This window comes from Papilio machaon, chromosome 2 (assembly GCF_912999745.1).
Source record: "Papilio machaon chromosome 2, ilPapMach1.1, whole genome shotgun sequence".
In the NCBI taxonomy this organism is placed as follows: Eukaryota; Metazoa; Arthropoda; class Insecta; order Lepidoptera; family Papilionidae; genus Papilio; species Papilio machaon.
In genome coordinates this window covers 9159927-9180179 of record NC_059987.1, presented here as the reverse complement: position 1 = coordinate 9180179, position 20253 = coordinate 9159927, and the positions used below count along the sequence as shown (strand labels likewise).

Sequence of the window (20253 nt, the reverse complement as noted above, 5' to 3'; positions counted from 1 at the left end):
TATGTTCCCGAACTTTGAACTCAAAGATTACAAATAGATCTTCTGGTAAGAGAAAGAAGATAATATGAACCAGTATCTTAATTATTATTACATTGAATTCAGAAGGAAAAATAGTGATGACAAAAACACTTATATAAAATTTTATTTTATTGAAAAACCACACGTTTGCTGAAATAACTAGGCGTCCTATATTTTTCAACTGGCTAATTAATGCCTAATGAAATGAACTTAGCACACAAAATATATTGAACAGAACTATTCTAGGTTGGAAGTCATTTAACAAATTCTAGACACACAAATACGCGCATAGTCATAAAAACTTACAGACAGAGAAGTAGTGATTACTATTTATAGAGTCTAGAAAAAAGTCGTCGAACCATTTGAACTTCAACATCAGTTTCAAATATTGATCTTTATAAATACATTTATGCAACAAGTAATAAAACTCCTAAACATACATCGTAATATAGACAAGACATACCTAGAAGACAAATCCACCTGAGGTTTGACGCAAAAATAAAAATAGACAACCAGACTGGAGTCATTAGACACAACGGAATTACATTCAATGTAGACTAGTTGCGGACCACCCTATATTCTTAGACTCAGACGACAGTAGTACTAAATTAAACTCGTAAGGAATCCGTAGCACAAGCAGACAGCAAAATGTCCACTATTTTATCTGTATTTAGTGCTTTTAGTCACAAACATCGAATAGTCAAGTACCAATGTTGGCATTTACCATATGATGAAATGCTGAAGGCAGAGGACCACATACTGGGAAGGCATTGTGGTTATATCCAGCAGTGTGCAAACAAAGCCTGATGATGTTGATGAAATTCTGATAGTAAAGAAGGGCGGTAAGCACCCGAAATCGACGAGCTAGCATTCGTAGATTCTTAAATGTGGACGAGGCGAGAGATGTGTGCCAAATGAAAATCCTTAATAACATAACCAGTACGTTTATTGTTGAAAACTGTTAAAAATCTATTGTCCAATTTGCACTAAAAAACTTACCAGGGAATCTGAAGAATGCCTAAAAATATTTCATGCGCGCCTTTATCTTTTCTTTGCATAAGCTTAATCTAGAAATAATTACTAGCGTGTGTGGCTCTATGTAGGTACTAAATTGTTTAATATAAAACTAAATTTAGAGCAGGCTTGCTTTACGCTTCTTATGACCTTAAGTTCCCAAAATTTTCTAAGCAGCGTGTCCGTGCAGTAAACGCGTGCACTGATCTCAGGCAATGATATCTCGATTTTATTACACCAGCTTAAAAAGATCCCAACCGGTTTTAGTTTCGAAATGGAACGCAAGTGACATAAAAATTACGACCTTCAAGAATACACTGCTGATGTTAATTAAGTGGAATGCCATCAAATATTATTCTCCTTTGATGTTCTACGAATGATAACTCTTAAGATTTTTTTGTTAGGTACGTCTATCGTACGTTTAACTACATGTGTTCATAATACATATAACTTTCGACGTTATTACGACTATCATATCGAGACAGCGAATTTTACGTTTTACATCCGTTCAATTATAGATATGAAATTAAAATGATGTTCGATCCTGCTGAATTAGTTTTAGCAAAATGACAGGATCAAATTGTTCATGTACTACGGCAGGGTAAATACACGCTTGCTAAGTCCCGTGATGAATGGTCTAAGACGATTGTCGAAATATTTACAAAAACTGAACGAACTACAGACATTAAACAAAAATAGCCGTCGAGGCAGATTTACGACGCATTATGGACTGTGAGTGTGAAACATACATATTTCGGATCGGCGGAAAAACATTAAAAAAATGAACATTTGCATTTGTTCCGTATACGTAATAGATTTTAGATACGAGAACTAGTTTAATGGCGTATTGAAAATAAAAACTTACGGTCGTTTCTGGATGCGATGAGGATCCTGAACACACACGCACGTATCTTGGCAAGTGCGCCACGATTTTCGCGGGCGATTTGTGTGTTTAACTTTGTGTGAAAATGTTTTGTATGATCACTTGTTCACTTGATCGTTTGATGGTGATTGTGTTTAGCGCGGGGCGTCACGTCTCTCGTACAGGTCGGTGACGAGTGCCGGCGGCCGCGTGAGCTCTTGTAAACAAACCGCGCTGGTGGGGGCCCCGCCGAAAAGCCTGGCCGAATGGGCCGCTCACTTACGTCACACCACCGCACCGCCTCTACGACAAGATAAACGCTTTGCGCTCTACATACTGACCACTTGCACTTCCTTTCCTAATACAACTATCTAATAAATTGATATTTTATTACAAACGATAATGACATCCTAACATAGCAAAATTATTGCCGTATATACTAGTCATTTTATCGTATTGGAATTGGAACACGAGATTTGCATTTTATGAAACTTCGAAGGACTTTTTGGCAATGAGTAATAAAAACCTAACAGATACTAATAGATTATGTCTACCAATCTTACCAACTATTAATCTCGGATCTATATGTCACAGTATCACATTAGGAGCCGAGTAAATTTGCAAGATATTCTCAACAAAACCTCCAAAACTATTAGTACTAGTAGTATTATCGGTATCCTGAATAGTTAAAGGCAATGACTTGTTAGAATTTAATCTTTAACTTGACCTACTACCAATGTAACGGAATTTTTACCGATGCAAAGATCAACCAATCAATTTAAAAATTAGCACACTTATTAACAAAAGATGAGAATATATTACATACTCATAACTTTCTCCCCTTCTCTCTACCTCCTGAGTCATAAAGAATATTTCCATACTCATTATCTTATCCTTAAAAATATATTAAGGCAACGGCACTTACGAAAAAGTTAAGTTCACAAAGTCAAGTTCAGTTGAATAAATAACAGCAAGTATTTTTTTTCAAATATAATTAAATATAGAATATTCTAGACAATCTTATTTCGAAAAATAATCACAAAATGTAGTTACAATAAGTTTTTGTTTCTAAGATTAACCTATCTATACTCTATGAAAGTCAAAATTTCATTCACACATATTAATGTAGGTGTAGACTATAAATACAATGATGTAAAATAATAAAAATAATAGTAGAACTTTAGGCATCAAAACAACTTACTTTTAAAACACAAAGATATCTAATTACAACTCTAGACGATTTTAATTAGCGTGTATGTAACAATTAAAACAAATATAAATTTTAAATATCATAGAAAAAACCAGGGGTTCCCAATCTTTTAAAATACAATGTATACAGTTAGTATACGGTACATGTAATAATTTTTGAGTTTTTACAAAAATAATAAATATTTCTATGCTAGTTCTTGTTGTCATGTCGTGAAAGTGTGATCAGTATTATATTATTCATCAGATTTTTATGCGACCCGCAAATATGGAGTATTTAGGAAGCACTGGTAAAACATACAGAACATGTACCGTTAAACAAATCCATGGCTTATATACAAAGGATATGATAATTTCATAAACAACAAATGGATATGTAAGAGCAACGTACTTCAAACATAAAGGTGGGACAACGACCGCAATTTCTTTCATTGAAGTTTAGCTCCTGTACACAATAGTACAATTATTTCCTAAATTTGAGTACAAGGTAATTGTGACAAAAATTAAAAAAGTTATTCCCCGTTAAATTGCACATATATATTTTGGAAGAAACAAAAAACAATTGTATAATGACCTTAAAGGGGATAAAATGTTAGTAAGTATCGAATGGGTTTCTAAAGCCTTAAACGTACATTCATCCTTCTTATTTCTTTTGAAAAAGCTGAGATACGACAGTGGAATCAATCGACAATGTCATCAGTGAGCTATCTCGACATCGTTTGCTAAAATGAGTTTTTTTTAATGAATGAATATACTTTGGCCACATAGAATGCATCGCTGTGTGTAATCTAAATTTTATCTTGCAATAATATAATTACAATTTATATTACAAAATGGAACAAAGAGGTCTTACCAGAATTACCATCAAATCTTAATACAACAAACCGTGTAAACAATTATTTAAATGTCGAATAACATTGTTACCACAATGTTATCCGCTTCTTTATTGTTTTAACATTTTATAATTCAGTGTTGATTTGCAATTATTATGTATCAAGTCGAGTGCATTGAAATATGTTTCATATAGTGTCGCGTTGTAAAAGGGATACAAAAAGCTACCAAAACACGAGGCTTTTTTAAAAACGTCACATATATATTGTCAAATAGTTCAGCTTCCCATAAATTTAAACAGCCGAAGAACGTGCACAAAAAGATATTATTATCTTTTTTTTTATAAAGATCAGAGAGGGACGAAATTTTTCTGTAAATGTTAATATTTCGGAATTGGATACTCACGTTTAATGTAACATTAACAAGCGTTGGAGTAGAAAGAGGTAAAGATGTTTTACAGTGGTAGATCCGCAACAACAATATTTTTTGGGTGGATAAACGGGCAGGGTCGACTAGTGAAATACTAAGACCACACAGAAGACACACTTTGTGTGCCTCCCCTTCTCCGTTAATTAAAGGTAGGCAACGCATCTGCATTTGGATGTCTATGTGCAACGGTAGCCTTGCTATTTCGGCGAATTCAGGTGGCCCTTTGCGCGTTTGCCACCTTTTGATATAAAAAGGCGAAACAAACTAGCAAATTCTATATGTATTACACTTCAGTACTTAGTGTAAAAAATATAAATCATTTTATGATTAATTCGATTCATCTTTTACGACTGAGTATTATCTCCAGCTATCAATCACTCTGACATTCGTAAAATCAAGAAAGGTAGAAAAACTTACATCTCGACAAAACCTTATCTTCTGACCTCTATTTGCACTGTTTAGATAAGATAGACTGATCATTATCTGTGCTCAATATTTTCACTCCAATTTCATAATAACTGAGGCGTAAGTTTCTTATTATCAGACAGTATTTTATTGTTCGTTTTGAAATGAACGGTATTTCACAGTATGTACTTAAACGCTCACCGTCCGAATTTCATTTACTTGCGATTAAAGTTTCTAAAATATAACGTATGGAGTAATATTGGGAATCACCCAAACCTGCGGTGTATTGAACCGCATTTCTAGATAACATTCACCAACTTTTCAATAGCCGATACCATTATCTATGCTTTATCACTTCCAATTGACAGAAATAACTTTCTATATAAAATTTAAAATTAAATAGATTATGCGCATTTAAAGGTCGATCTACAAGAAAACCAATTAAAATTTAATGATCAGAAAACTCTTTGGTCTTTTATAGAATCCACGAAGGCGTAAAAAAGGCAATTAATGCCGTCCTGACAGGCAACGCCGCGATTTAATGTTCCTTTTACTGTATACAATAACTAGTTCTAAATAGCATTGCTTGTATTTATGTTGTAGGTGTTTGTGGAGTTATGGCGGGGACCAGCACATTAGTCGGGTTATCCGTCGAGTGCACTGAACCACTTTTTGCACCGCCTTTTGAATGTACATGGTGGTCAAAGACTCCAAGTAACATGCATGTACGAGAATAAGAGCTGATACAAACTTGTTAGGAAAGAATCTATTATTGAGTACATGTGAAAAAAATCATTAAGGGGAACAGTGTAATTATAATTTATAATCTAACTTCTTACTAATGTTATAAATGCGAATGTTTAGATGGATGTTTATTTAAAGGTATCTCCAAAACACCACATCAGATCTTGATGAAATTTGGCACAGATGTAGAATATAGTCTGGAAAACCATATAGGCACTTAATACGTTCTTGTTTAATCCCGCGCAGGAGGAGTCGCGAGCGACAGCTAGTAAGTTCTATAAATATGAAGTTAAAAAAAAAAGACGGTATCCTTCAAAAAACCAATAGCACATTATTCTAAAACATTCAACCTTTTAACCGCTGACGTCAATATGCATTATTCCTATCGCATTTAGTTCCAATCTGTTTTTCTCACAAGTACATACATCTCGGGTAAACAAAACATGTTTTTGTTAGTATACAATGAATTTTAAAAAGGCCCAATGAAAGTCAATCGATGGTCGTGCAGACGATTCAGCGAGTCAAATATCGCACTGACGCAAGCTACCGCGGTTAATATTAATGGCGAATATAAAACAGTTGGTATTGTCGCTAACACGGTTTTATCAACCAACCTCCCGTCCTGACTTCACCCCGCTTACCTTCCCCGCATCACATCTACACAGATAAATAAAATTTCAGTGTCTGTATGTAACATTACACGTAACGTTACCTATAACTTTTTTTTAATTTTAATCTGTCTGTCCGTCCTTCTGTAAGTATGTCCGCAAATCCGCATTTGTTCCGGGTAATCTCGGAAACTACCGGATCGATTTTGACTAAACTAATGGATGGTGTAAGTAACATAGGCTTATTTTTTTATATATTTCTGAACCCGAATAAACATGCGGATAAAGTCGTGGGCATAAGCTATAACTTTAAAATAAACAATACCTTATCTAAAGTATTAGTTTGTTATTGTTACATCATTCTATTTGAATTTACACACAACGATATTATTTTAGTGATAGATACATTTTAATACTACAGAATATGTGACTATATGCTGTAGTATTAGACCAAAGAAAGTATGGATGGATTGTGTGAAAGAGGATATGCGTAAGAAGGGGGTAAATTCAGATATGACGGCTGATAGAGATGTATGGAGGAGTAGTACATACTGTGCCGACCCTCCATAGGGATAAGGGCAGGTTGATGATGATGATGCTGTAGTATTATATAAATTAAATATTGTCCTTTCAACCTAATAGTAATCAGTAATCACGTTTTTAATCATGATACCAAATAGTTACGTTTTTGTAGTAAATACTAGCTCGTAACCACTAAACTACACCACTAATAAGGGACTCTGAGTATGACAGTTGGTACCTTAATTAAATTTACTTTTAATAATGCGTACATTCCTATTTAATGTTGATAATTTACCTTATATTGATATTTAAGTTACACGGTGATAATAACAATTTTTTTACCTAACTTTAATCAAATTATCGATAATCTTAAACATTCACTGTAACAATAACGAAATATAATACAAGAAACGATAGCATAAAGGTACGAGTAACTGTCCTTGTTAGAAGCCTAGTCCGGTTGAAACACGCCATAAAAGCACAGACCACCTTAATACAGAGGTTCTCAAAGACCACTGGAAATCCTATTTATCACAATTTACAATATCCAGACCTACAAGTTGTTAAAGACATTCAAGATACAAAAAAGTGGTCTAAATCTCAATGCACTTGTTCTTTATGCCGTGTCACGTATTTACTTAATGCCCTCTTATTTGTTCTTGTAATACTAAAAAAAAAAAAAAAAAATGGGACCCATCTGCAAGCACTTCCTTTCGATTAAAATATTTTTTATCAAAATCGGACCACCAGGGACGAAGTTTCGCGGTAACACACATAAAAAAAATACAGTCGAATTGATAACCTCCTTCTTTTTGAAGTCGGCTAATAAAAATAAAAACTATATCAATGTGAAATAATGTCTGCTATCATTAAAAAAATAAACAGATTTTTTTATTATTTGAACATGAAATCTACAGTGAATTATATAGGTATCACAAACAACATTTACTTGCGATCCCATAGTTTGAGAATCTCTGGCCTAATGTAACGATATTATCATCCAAGCTGCATTAAATGCCCTAGACGCGGTGTTAGCAACAAGCTCTAGACTCTTTAATTGCGCAAATGATTTATTGCCAACATACAGTGTATTATAAACCCCACTTTTTAACGTAATTAGAGATAAAATATTATATCTAACAATCTTAAAAACATTACTTAAAAATATACTAATTAAAATTTCATTTTATATTGTTTCCCGCATATTTTTATACAAAGCTAGAGAAACTAGGGAATCGTTAATATTGTGAAAAACATCGTATCTATATTTATCAGACTCTAACATAGGCTTACTTGGGCATTAACTAAATAAAAAAGGCGATCAGTACCACATTAGTAGCATCGCGACGAAAGCCATTTGTCTGTCACTTGGTTTATTGATAGGAACAGATTAAAAATAACAAAGTTTGGATCGCATTCGTGGTGATGCAAGCCGGACGATTTACTTTGACTTTTAAAAGACTGGACTTGTCAAGCTCGTGCATTTCCCTAGGTTCAATAAAAACGGACTATAAGTTCTAAACTTACTTGTTTGTATGTTCGTTTTGTGTGTGTAAAGTGTCAGTCGATATGCGTTAAAGACATAATTGTCAGCATGATATGCATATATGTGACCGTCGATTTGCCGCACTCGACGTGAAGTATTGCAGTAATAATTTAGTAAAACTGAGGCTCTTTAATTAGTCCGTTTTTCTATAGTTAAAGACGATTTACGATGTCTCGGTCCCGTACCCCGATCTCCCCACTCCACGGCCCGCGGTCGGCGTTGCGTTTTTACCGCGTACGTGATAGGGCAACGGTGGAAAGGATGTAGATGATATTCAACCGTACCCCGACATAATATAATTCAACAGGCCGATATGTAGCCTATTTATCGCAGTCACATAATTATTCGGTAAATATATATTGTAATGCCATATTTTCTTATGCGGACTGAATCGAATGGATTTTGTTTTGATTATTGATGTGAAACATCTATAGGACCACTTGTAAACCGAATTGTTGGCGTGGCGACGCTTGCCGTGGGGACGGGTCGCCACGCTATACTAAGGTATACATATATATATTTTATGTGTAGTAGAGTGTACGGTGTGGCGACGGGTCGCCACACTATACTGAGGTATACATTATTATTATCATTCTTTTCATTATTATCATTTTTGTCATTATTATCATTATCATTATTATTATTATTTATTTAATTATAATATTTAATATTTTATACATATTACTTGTACACACACGATGTTTCACATCTGCCAGACGTCCCATGACGGCTCACAATTTTTTTTTCACAGTGATTTTTTTACTGTAACGAACTCATTACAATTGTAATACATAGTAAAATTAGTTTAATGTAGACTTTTATCAAAAACCTGGTTAATATGGATTTATTTAAGATCATCATAGGAGAATTACTCTACATGTTAATATTATTCCTAAATTCACTTCTATCTTCTGTGTGGTCGTGGCGCTTCACGGCCGGCTCGCCCGATGCAACACTACAACCACACAGAAGACAGACGTGAAGTGGAAGTAATTCTGCGTAACGTCTGATGACTGTGCGTGCCTGAAGCCTAATTTACTCCTCTTTTCCTTCCCTCCCTTTTCTTATGAGGAAAAGATGGAAATGGAGATTTGAGATGACGCATAGAAAAGAGAAATATTAACTAGCGAATTCAGATGACCGCTTGCTCTTTTTTCGTCAAAAAAGGCAATGGAAAAGTCTTGATTATAGACAATATTAAAAGACAAATCAATTGTCAAACTGTAGATACTAAATATAAGAACGGAGAATGATGAATAAGTCCTTCTTTCGTACTTGTGACACATAAGTGCACTCCTACATCAAACACAATCAATGAATTTGACTGTTTCATAATTTAAATTGTTTCAATTATATAGCGCCTCAATCGATAGCCCAATATAAAGTGGTCCCGCATATGTTAGACATACACATAGCAAATTATAATACAAATTCATTATTTTGTATACAATATAATTATATGTATAACATATAATAATGTAAAGAAATATTGGTTTATTTTTAGTAACGTTCTAGTTTATAAGTACACTAATTGTCACCCGCGACTCTTAACCCTTAATTCGACGAAATTTTTTGTAACAAAAAAACTGTTTTTTTATAGTAAAGTCATATTTTTGGATATGAAATAAGTACAGGAAAAATGCTAAAAAAAATTAGTGCTGGACAGTTTATGATAAACCACATGTCCGTCACAGCGGACATTGTCAAGTATGTAACGAAACAACATGTCCGTTGGGGCGGACTCTACCAAATGACTAACAGAAATGATAAATACAACAAATACACACCAAAAACAAAAATTAATTAATAATTGTAATCAAATATAACTATGAATATAAAAATTATTTTGTATGAAATTTGAAATGGCAATTACGAGGGTTCTTCCCTGTAAAAAATAGTCTTACGTCACATTTCATGCAAAAGACGGTAGTCTTTTTACTACTTTTAGGGCTCAAAGTCTCTTTCATGTTCACATTCGTCAATGTCTAATAAATTAAGCCATTCCAAAGAAGAAGTTATTGAAGGTGCAGAAGATGAAAAATATGGATCTGGTGAGGGTGATTTGGTGATTTATTACTAGCTTCAGATGGGGCACGATGTTTTGGTACTAAAGCTAAAATCTTGTTAATGCGTCCATGCAAATGCTTCTGTAAAAACGCAAAACAACAAAATAGGCATTTATAGAAGAATACATTCAACCACATGTGATATTGTGCAAAAAACAATAAATGTAACAAAAAGGCGTTAATCGTAGCGTATTTGGCAATGTTCGTCACACCGGACAGCTAGTTTCACGTAGTAATCGACAGTGTCCGGTGTGACGGACAAGAGATTTAGAGCGAGATAAAATAGTGAAAATGAGTGTAGAAGCTCGTGATTATCTTATTTTCTAGATATATATAATATCAGCAATATAAATTAATACAGACATGGTCTAAAAGTTAGTAAAAATCAATAAAAATAGAACAAAACACCCTGAGCAAAACAGATTACTTCGGCGTCGACGCCACTTTCGACAAAAACTGACATTTTGAGTGTTTTATTATTCAAATTATATTTTTTTACTAAATCTGTTATATGTTACCTATGCACTAAAATCAAAATCTTATGTATTTTTCTCTAAACTAGTTCAGTAGATTTTTTTTAATTAGTTGTTCGTCACACTGGACACCATCGAATTAAGGGTTAATATAAGAATGAAAGATCATTTTGCGTTTTTTAATTTTGAATAGTGTAAAAATATTGAGGATTTAGAAGACCTCTGCCGTCTTGGAGCTATAAATTTGCGATAAAAGTTTTAAGGAAAGCAACTTTAAGCTCTTATCACCAAAACTATTTTATCTTGAGTACATTTTTTTTGTTAAATATTCATTTGTCATCATTAAACAAGAACCAGTGAACGTGGCCGGCTGATTGATTCAAACTGATTGACATTACACAAATTGTAAATGACGAATCGATCTATCCTTTCGGTAAAAGCTGCTGACGATTGTCTTGATTGACTATGAGAGCTTTTTTATTTCGTTACTCTTTAACAGAGGGCAATCACAAAGTTAACAAGTAGCAATCTCTCGAAGGAAACCCTGATTAGTACCAACAACAATATAACTCACGCCCGTGACCTAGAAGTGTAGGCAGAGGTTACGATCCTCCAGTTTTCGCGGTTCTGGCACACCTCACTCTCCTATGCTCGTCGGATTAGATTTAAAGGGTTATTAATAGAGCCCTTCTTATGCTATAATTATATTAATCATAGGTACACAGTTGAAGTTAATACTTAATGTTAATACATTTATTATGTTAATTAAATTACTTGGTTAATCAACCGACGCTCCTGTTTTAATAGAAAACTTTAATACGATACGGAAATCAGAAATTACAAGTAACACTATAATGTTAAACATTAGCGTTACTGCTAAACAATTTCGAACAATAACCTGGTAACAAAATAATTGAACTATGAACTGATTTATCTTATTTTACTAACATAGTCGTAGTATCTGTTGTTTTATTTTTATTTTTCACTAACACTATATGGATGTAACTGGTCCGAAATAAAAGTTTTTTTTTAAGCAATTTTATTTAATTTCGTAACGGTTGCGATCGTGTTTAAAATTCCATACCCCTGTTTACATACTTCAGCAAAATGAAGCAATACATTATTAAATACAACTGATTGACCGAATGTATAGAGAATAGACAGTTAATCGGTAACGCAAGAAGTACAAAGTCAAAAAAATTTCTATCTCAATATGACGGTTATATTATACTAGTAGTCGCACACGACTCCTTCCGCGTGAAATTAAAAAAAAAAACATAATAAATAGCCTATGTATTCTTCCAGACTATGATCTACATCAATGCCAAATATCAATATCCGTTGAGCCGTTCCGGAGATACCTACCTTCAAACAAACATCCATCCATCTATTCGCATTTATAATATCAGTAAGATAGTAAGATTATTTCTAACTTTATGAAAACAGAAACAGCACGCAACATTGACCCGGTTGTATGTTAATGGTTTCAGTATTCAATGCGGGAATTACGAACTTACATACCTTAGCACATCTATATCTATATATATAAAAGAAAGTCGTGTTAGTTACACTATTTATAACTCGAGAACGGCTGAATCGATTTGACTGAAAATTGGTGGGCGGGTAGCTTAGAACCAGGAATCGGACATAGGATAATTTTTACCCCGTTTTCTATTTTTTGTTCCGCGCGGACGGAGTCGCGGGTAAAAGCTAGTACATATATAAAAGAAAGTCGTGTTAGTTACACCACTTATAACTCAAGAACGGCTGAATCGATTTGACTGAAAATTGGTGGGCAGATAGCTTAGAACCAGGAATAGGACATAGGATAATTTTTACCCCGTTTTCTTTTTTTTTAATTCCGCGCGGACGGAGTTGCGAGTAAAAGCTAGTGTATTTATACTCTACAACCATGAAAGCAATAAGATAAATGTTTATTAAAATATTTGTCTACAATTTCTTTCTAATACATAAGCTAATATCGAATTTAGTTATTGCCGCACTTAGAGTGGTTAATTGGTCACTAAGATCGTTAGATTTCTCATACTAACTTTACATTAGCAGGAGCAATTGCGTGCAGCAATAAGACAATATATTATACGCTTTATTGAAATATTTAATAAATAAATTGATTTAAATATGTTTTATTATTTAACTAGCTTTTTCCCGCGACTCCGTCCGCGCAGAATAAAAAAAAAAAAAGAAAACGGGGTAAAAATTATCCTATGTCCTATTCCTGGTTCTAAGCTACCTGCCCACCAATTTTCAGTCAAATCGATTCAGCCGTTCTTGAGTTATAAATGGTGTAACTAACACAACTTTCTTTTATATATATAGATAGATTATACTAATATTATAAATACGAATGTTTGTATAGATGGATGTATAGATGTTTGTTACTACGTCACGCCAGAAAGGCTGAATAAAAACGTTTCACATTTTTAACAGAAGTAAATTACTGTCTAGCGTAAGATACAGATTTTTTTAATTCCACGAGAAAAGTCACGGGCGACAGCTAGTTTAATATTTTGCATAAATGTTATTAATATTATATTTAAACATTATGCTGGAGGAATGTAGATGAAATGCATAAACATGACACAATTTACGCTTTCTGCGTAAGAAAGTGATATAGCCCAGTAGAATGAGGTAACATCGATTAGACTAGCGCCGTTCACCCGGTCTCGGCCGCGCTCACTTTCGTTCGAGGTGAGATACGACCAGTATCAACGAGCGTCGCTTTCAATACCACGTACAGAATGCTATAAAATGCATATCTTACTAATATTATAAATGCGAATATTTAAATGGATGGATGGATGTTTGGTAAAAGGTATCTCCAGAAAGACTAAACATATCCCAGTGAAATTTGGCATAGATGTAGAACATGGTCTGAAAGAACAAATAGGCTACTAATTAAGCTTTTATCTATCCATCCATCCATCCACCAATTTATCCAAACTATGGCATTTAATAATATTAGTAAGATTTTAAATATGCCTGCAACTCAAACTTTACTCCTGTTTTACTTCTCAAATATTCTTATAAGAAAAGGACGAAATGGCAGTGAATTTAGAGAGGAAGGAGCTGCATAGGATGAGGGAAATATGTAAGTTAAATTGCACATGTACTAGTCAAAGTATTGTTTCGCTTAATGTGGATATTAAGGGACAATAGTCACTTTGCTATGTTAGTGAATTCAGATGGCCACTTGCTTGTTTGCCACTTTATAATATAAAAACATTTCATGTTATAACTTTCAAGAATATATAGGAACCTGTTAAAAAGAAAATTTCCAACTAACAATTTGTGGAAAATTGAATTATATATATAGTAAAAATCTACTAAGCAAATGTTATATACTTGGAGATCCAAAAAGCCTCATAACATTCACCAAACAAAACTCTATGACACCATGTAACAATACACATTCTAATATATCTTACTAGTATTATAAAAACGAATGTTTGGATGGATAGATGTTTGTTTGAAGGTATCTCCCGAACAACTCAACGGATCTTGATGAAATTTGGCACAGATGTAGATCATAGTCAAGAAGAGCACATAGGCTACTAGTTACTTTTTTTTTTAAACCGCGCAGAAGAAGTCGCGGGCGACACCTAGTTACTTCTAAATTTCAAATCATATTTACTCAAAAGTAACATAATGTTGGTTGTATCTTATATGCTTAACAGGATCCATATAATATTAATTGATTGATAGTAGAAAGTAGATGACAATATACTGTAAATACCATAGTATGATTAAAAGAATAGAGTTTTATTTGCCCATTTGTTATGGTGTAATAGATAATGCTACAATCACAAATTTTGAAGTAAAGTTTATAGCTATATGATAAATATACTGTTTTAAAGACATTATCTCACATATAACTGAAAATAGATTTAATTATATAATATTATATTTAATATTTATAATATGTTCTGCTTCCAAATTGTATGATCATTCTTAAAAAAGGCAAGGACTTATAACTTATTAACATTTATGTTAAACATTCTGGGTTTAGATATTGCTTAAATAATAATTATATTAATGAATAAAGATAAATCACAAACCTGGTAGCCTCAGCAGAATGCGATAAACTGCATAACTTTTACTTTCTTATAAAATGGGATTGTTTCTTGCACGTAATTGAGATATTTGCACTGTTCCTAAAAGTAAATGCTGCTAAAATTGCACTAGCAAGCCCGAGAGCACCGAGGATAACACATGCACTGTACTCGTTCTGTACTAAATTTGCAATAAAATCTAAATTACTGGATACTACTTCGCTTAATGCAGTATTAAATACCAATTCATTACCACAGCAAGAAGTCATCACAATTTATGATAAAAAAGTTTTGTATAAGTGCAAATTACAATTTAAATTTGATTAAAAAATTCATTATCTAATAATATATTAAAACATAAATTTGACCTAATTAAAATCTTATCGGCATGTAAACACCTGAGAATGACAAAAATTTCTTTTGACGTTAAAATGTTGCCATAATTTTCTATTTTTCCTTTTCCTTTTTTACGGGAATTTCATATCTGTAATTATTTGTTTTGTAATGAATCTAAGTATTAAAAACACCATGAATTTAGATAAAGGAAAATAAAATAGGCACTAATGCGTAGAACTTGTAGAGGCAAGTAAAATTAGGAATTTCGCTTTTATGTGATTCTTCTGCCACTTCTATAAACATAATCGTCAGTAATAACGTTTACGCCTTAATCTTTAGTATCTAACTTATTCTGTTCCACGAAAACATTTTTAGTAGTTTTTTAGGTTAAATTCAAATTCAGCCTAGATTGAAACCGAAATATTAGAAATTAGCAATATGTAAAAATGTTATAGCAACACCGACTCTTAACTTTTTTCAGTATAGGCTAAGGCAATTCAGCTACAGCCAATTGACATGCGAAAATTCTTTAAATTACAGCTGGGCCAATTTAATAGATCACATTTGACATATATTTTAGCATCGTAGTGAGGTGAAATGTTTAGAAACATCGATTAAATTGAATGAATCGATTTGGAATTAAACATATCGCTATGACAGTCAACAATGTCATTGCCATGGTAACTAATTTTACTAGAAAATAGTAACATTGGCGAAGTGTTTTATTTTTGTGGACACCTCATACTACGTTTCTTTGAGTTCCTTTTTCAAAAAATTGTCGGATTTATTTTCCTAAATTCTATCTAAAAATCCACATATATTTCAAGATATAATAAAAAACAATATTATTTTAAAATCTTTATTGATTTAAAAAATAATACGTTAATAGAAAATTAAGGTACCATAAATTAAAAAGCTCAAGATTTGAAGAATTTGAACAGTACTATTATTAATAATTTATATAGCAGCTAACTGATGTATTTTTTATCCGAGCTTTTTATACATTCATACAGATGCATACAATATCAACATATCTAGAAACAACATTAATTTAATTTTGATATATTTTGTAACACAATTGGTAATTTTCAATCTCGGAACATTAATTTTTAAGGATGCAAATATTTTAAGTAGAAACTTAACAAATCTGTCTCAGGATTATGTCAATCAAAATACATACATAAAATAATAAATAAATCGTAACTAAAAACACAAAAAAGTCACAAAGAAATTAATTAATGTACAGATTCTGTATGAGGAATGTAATTTTTATCATGTCATACTAATTTGCAATGTCAAGTTAATTGTTAGTCAAAATAACTGTTATGAAGACTGTATATAGTTTACCAACAAATTGTATAATATGCATTAATTCTAAATAAAATCACCTATTAAATAAGTCAAAATCGTCAGAATATGAACAAGAAAAGAATCTTTGGAATTTTAAAAATAAATACAACTATAGTTAATTACTTTACATATAAATATTGTTATAATAAATATATATAAAAGAAAGTCGTGTTAGTTACACTATTTATAACTCAAGAACGGCTGAATCGATTTGACTGAAAATTGGTGGGCAGGTAGCTTAGAACCAGGAAACGGACATAGGATAATTTTTACCCCGTTTTCTATTTTTTTTTTTATTTCGCGCGGACGGAGTCGCGGGTAAAAGCTAGTAATAAATATAATTATGTGATAAAGTGATATTTTTAACATAAAAGATATTTAAATATAATTTAGTGTGTTTAATTCAGTCATACATTTTAGTTATGGTAATTAATTTTTACGTATTTCATTCATACTTTTGTCTATTATTAATATAATATTTGAATTCAATACAAAAAAAAAAAATAAGGAACAAAATCAATTTGTTAAATGCATAAATTTGGAACATTTAGCTTTAGAAACATAAGCTACATCATAAAAGCAATGTTCTACTAAAGATAAAATACTGTTTGTAAACGGCAATACAGAAAAAAAAATTAAAACTAAGAACAGAAGGGGGATTTGTTATAATTAAACACTAATATTAAAAACTAATAATTAATTAAAACTGAAATCAACTTAAGTATTTCAGGACACGACATTTTCGGAAAATTCCGTTGTCTGAATCAATTTCAATTTAGCTACACTAGTTTTTTTTAATTATTTTTTTTTCATTACTAAAAATCACATGGGCCTTACATTTAAATCAGTATCTACAAAATACATATATACTATTTTTAAAATCCTTTTTTGATGTCTTTAAATTGTGATGAAGAACATTCTAATCTTTAAGATCTCAGTGCAAAAATAGACATTACTATATTTTAGAATTAATTACGATAATTTTCTATAAAATCAAAGTGTTAAAGTCTTATCTTTGGTACAATAGATATAGGAGAGCCTGTGATAGGTTTCTTAGGGCTAAGTTTGTTTGGTGAGTTCATCACAACATCAACCGCTTGTCTCAGGATTCTGTGTTCACTTTTCTTATACTCCTCGGTTATTTGAGATAAATCCAGATCTGCATCTATTACAAGCACCTGAAATAAAATGAGATATATTTTACCTAATTTGTTTTGATGTACTATTAAAACTAAAGATGTAATAAATTACTGGAAATTTTTTATTTCTTAGCTGCCGCTCACAAATCCGTCCGTCCATTATTTAAAAAAAACTTAATAGAACATTAGACTGGAAGAACACATGGACTCCTAGCCTAACCTAAAACCCTAATCCAGTCTATGTTCCATTATAAATTTCAACAAGATCCATTGAGTTTTTCTGGAGATATCTTGTAACAAACATCCATCCATCCATCCCTCCATCAAAACATTCACATTTATAATATTAGTAAAATTACCAATTGCAAAATGTTTAATTTAATTGTTTAATTAAGTTTAATTGGTATCAATCCTTTTTGGTGAGTGTACATTTTTAACTTTCTCCTTCATATGAATTCTAAATTTGATGTAATTATGATGCAATAATTGAAAATGTATGTCATTCATTTCTATTTTTTTTACTAAGGTCTGTATCTACATCATGCTGTCACACCTTAGTGCAATAGTACATTCTTAAAAATATGGCTTAAAAATGTTATAATTTGATGGCATATTCCATACACCCTCAAATATTACAATTATTAATACAAATAGAGATGTAGAGAACAAATTAACTAAGCATTTCATATATATGGTCTTGAAATTAAAATATTATTACCATCATCAACCTGCCCTTATCCCTATTGAGGGTCGGCACAGTATGTACTACTCCTCCATACATCTCTATCAGCCTTCATATCTGAATTTACCCCCTTCTTACGCATATCCTCTTTCACACAATCCATCCATACTTTCTTTGATCTTCCTCTACCTAAAAAGGTAAGGTAAGGTGGCTAAAAAGCCATCCACATTCAATCTCATTACTTTTTTGATTATATGATCATCATCCCTCCGAATAACATGTCCAAACCACACTAACCTGCTCTTCAATTTCTCGATAACTGGCGCTACTTTCAAACTTCCTCTGATATACTCATTCTTAACTTTATCTTTACTTCCACACATCCATCTTAGCATACGCATCTCAGCTACATGCAATCTTCTTTATCCAAAACCTTGGTGGCCAAACATTCAGAAATTAAAATATTATATCAATAACAAAGGCTAAATGCAAATGCTTACAGGAGCGGGACACTCAGCATGCACCCTGTTGATCAACCAGTCTTCATGCAGCTTGTGCAACTCTTCTATATAAGACAGCGGGACACACTGCTCCTCAGAGCGGGCTCTCTTCTTTATCCTATCATACACAACACTGGGGCTTGTTTTTAGGTACACTGAAATTAATATTAACATTATTTATATTATGAGTTCACACCAATAATATTTGTTATTCTATCAATTTTGAATTATTTTGTATATGTGTATATGTTGAGCATTTTACATCAAGATTGAACAGGATACAAGTATGCGATAGATTTAAAAAGCTTATTTTAGTAGTGAGTGTAGATTAACATAGCATAATCTAGATATTTATGAAAATAGGTCAATCAAATATTAACATTGGGTGTTTAAAAGTAACTTACCAATAAGATCTGCATCAATAGGTATCTGTTGGTGGATAAACCTGAACCATTCATCAAGAACTGCAAACTGAGCAGGGTGCATGACACCTGATTTCATCATGTGTTCTACAAAGCAGTATCGAGCGCTGTATATTGAGCGCTCCATTAGTTTCACCGGCGTAGTAGTCGTTCTGCGATGCATTTCCAACATAGTAAGTGAGACGTACGCTTGAAAAGTCATTGCCCATTTTGCTGGATCCTTGTACATGAGGTCCTATAATCGTATTTTTATTATAAGTACATAAAAAGACAGACCTAACAATCACGTGGCGTAATAATTAATTAAATGAAAACATCATACCAATAGATTCCATCCACGAAGATTTCGCCATTCTTCAACAGGTTCCGTCAATAACGTGATATCTTCGAATCGTCTAAAATGTTCTAGGAATGTTGTTTTACCACTGCCAATATTGCCTTCTACGAATACAGTGAATGGTTTTGTTGCGGGAATACTCATTTTATGAAACTGTCTGCAAACTGTGAAATAAATGGGAATAACAGAAAATTAGGAATAGCTAATGTCTTATGTCCGGTCGTTGGTAAGTTTCCCGCCTAATTTGCCCTGTGCAAAGTGCCAACGACCTAACCAAAATATCAAAATAACGCGGTAAAAACACAACTGTCACATTTACAAAGATTGCAAAAATACCTTTAAAAAGAGTTCCATATAACATTGAACGTGGCATTATGCATTTTTTTAATATAAAGATATAAATAATTTGTGTTGTTTAAATATTTTACCGTCTAATATTAACTTTTATATGTTATATGTGATTCAGGTCAGGCAATTTAATTTTCAAATGTCAAATGTCAAAAAAGAAACAGACTATATTTCTAGAGAAAAAAACTTTACCTTGCAACATGAACACGGCCGCGGGCGGCGGCACTCTCTGTAAAACAAACATTTTGTTAGGGTAGATATTACAAGATATAACATTAAAAACTAGATAGGTATTGTTTTCTACTAGACACATCAAATGCACGAAATACCTACCTTTTATAATCT

At 32.4% G+C, this 20253-nt stretch overlaps 2 protein-coding genes across 3 annotated transcripts in view; both read right to left on the bottom strand.

Moving 5' to 3' along the window:
* The window catches only part of LOC106716945 (solute carrier organic anion transporter family member 74D), a 55771-nt gene extending 40651 nt beyond the window's left edge, over nucleotides 1-15120 (bottom strand). Inside the window, exon 1 of one of the 2 annotated variants that reach the window (XM_014510632.2) lies at nucleotides 14801-15120. The gene's annotated coding sequence lies outside the window, so the exon portion shown is untranslated. Of the gene's footprint in view, nucleotides 1-1897; nucleotides 2099-14800 lie in introns of those variants that run through there. The other variant, XM_045681414.1, reaches the window with a different exon arrangement.
* A 2198-nt stretch (nucleotides 15121-17318) lies between these two features.
* LOC106716895 (deoxynucleoside kinase) lies at nucleotides 17319-19999 on the bottom strand. The gene is made up of 5 exons (XM_014510544.2): nucleotides 19897-19999; nucleotides 19546-19724; nucleotides 19206-19458; nucleotides 18802-18956; nucleotides 17319-17658 (listed from the first exon to the last, which is right to left on the bottom strand). Exons 1-5 carry the CDS (start codon nucleotides 19931-19933, stop codon nucleotides 17482-17484), a joined length of 801 nt encoding a protein of 266 aa, XP_014366030.2. The 5' UTR covers nucleotides 19934-19999; the 3' UTR covers nucleotides 17319-17481.
* Nucleotides 20000-20253: the final 254 nt, after the last annotated feature.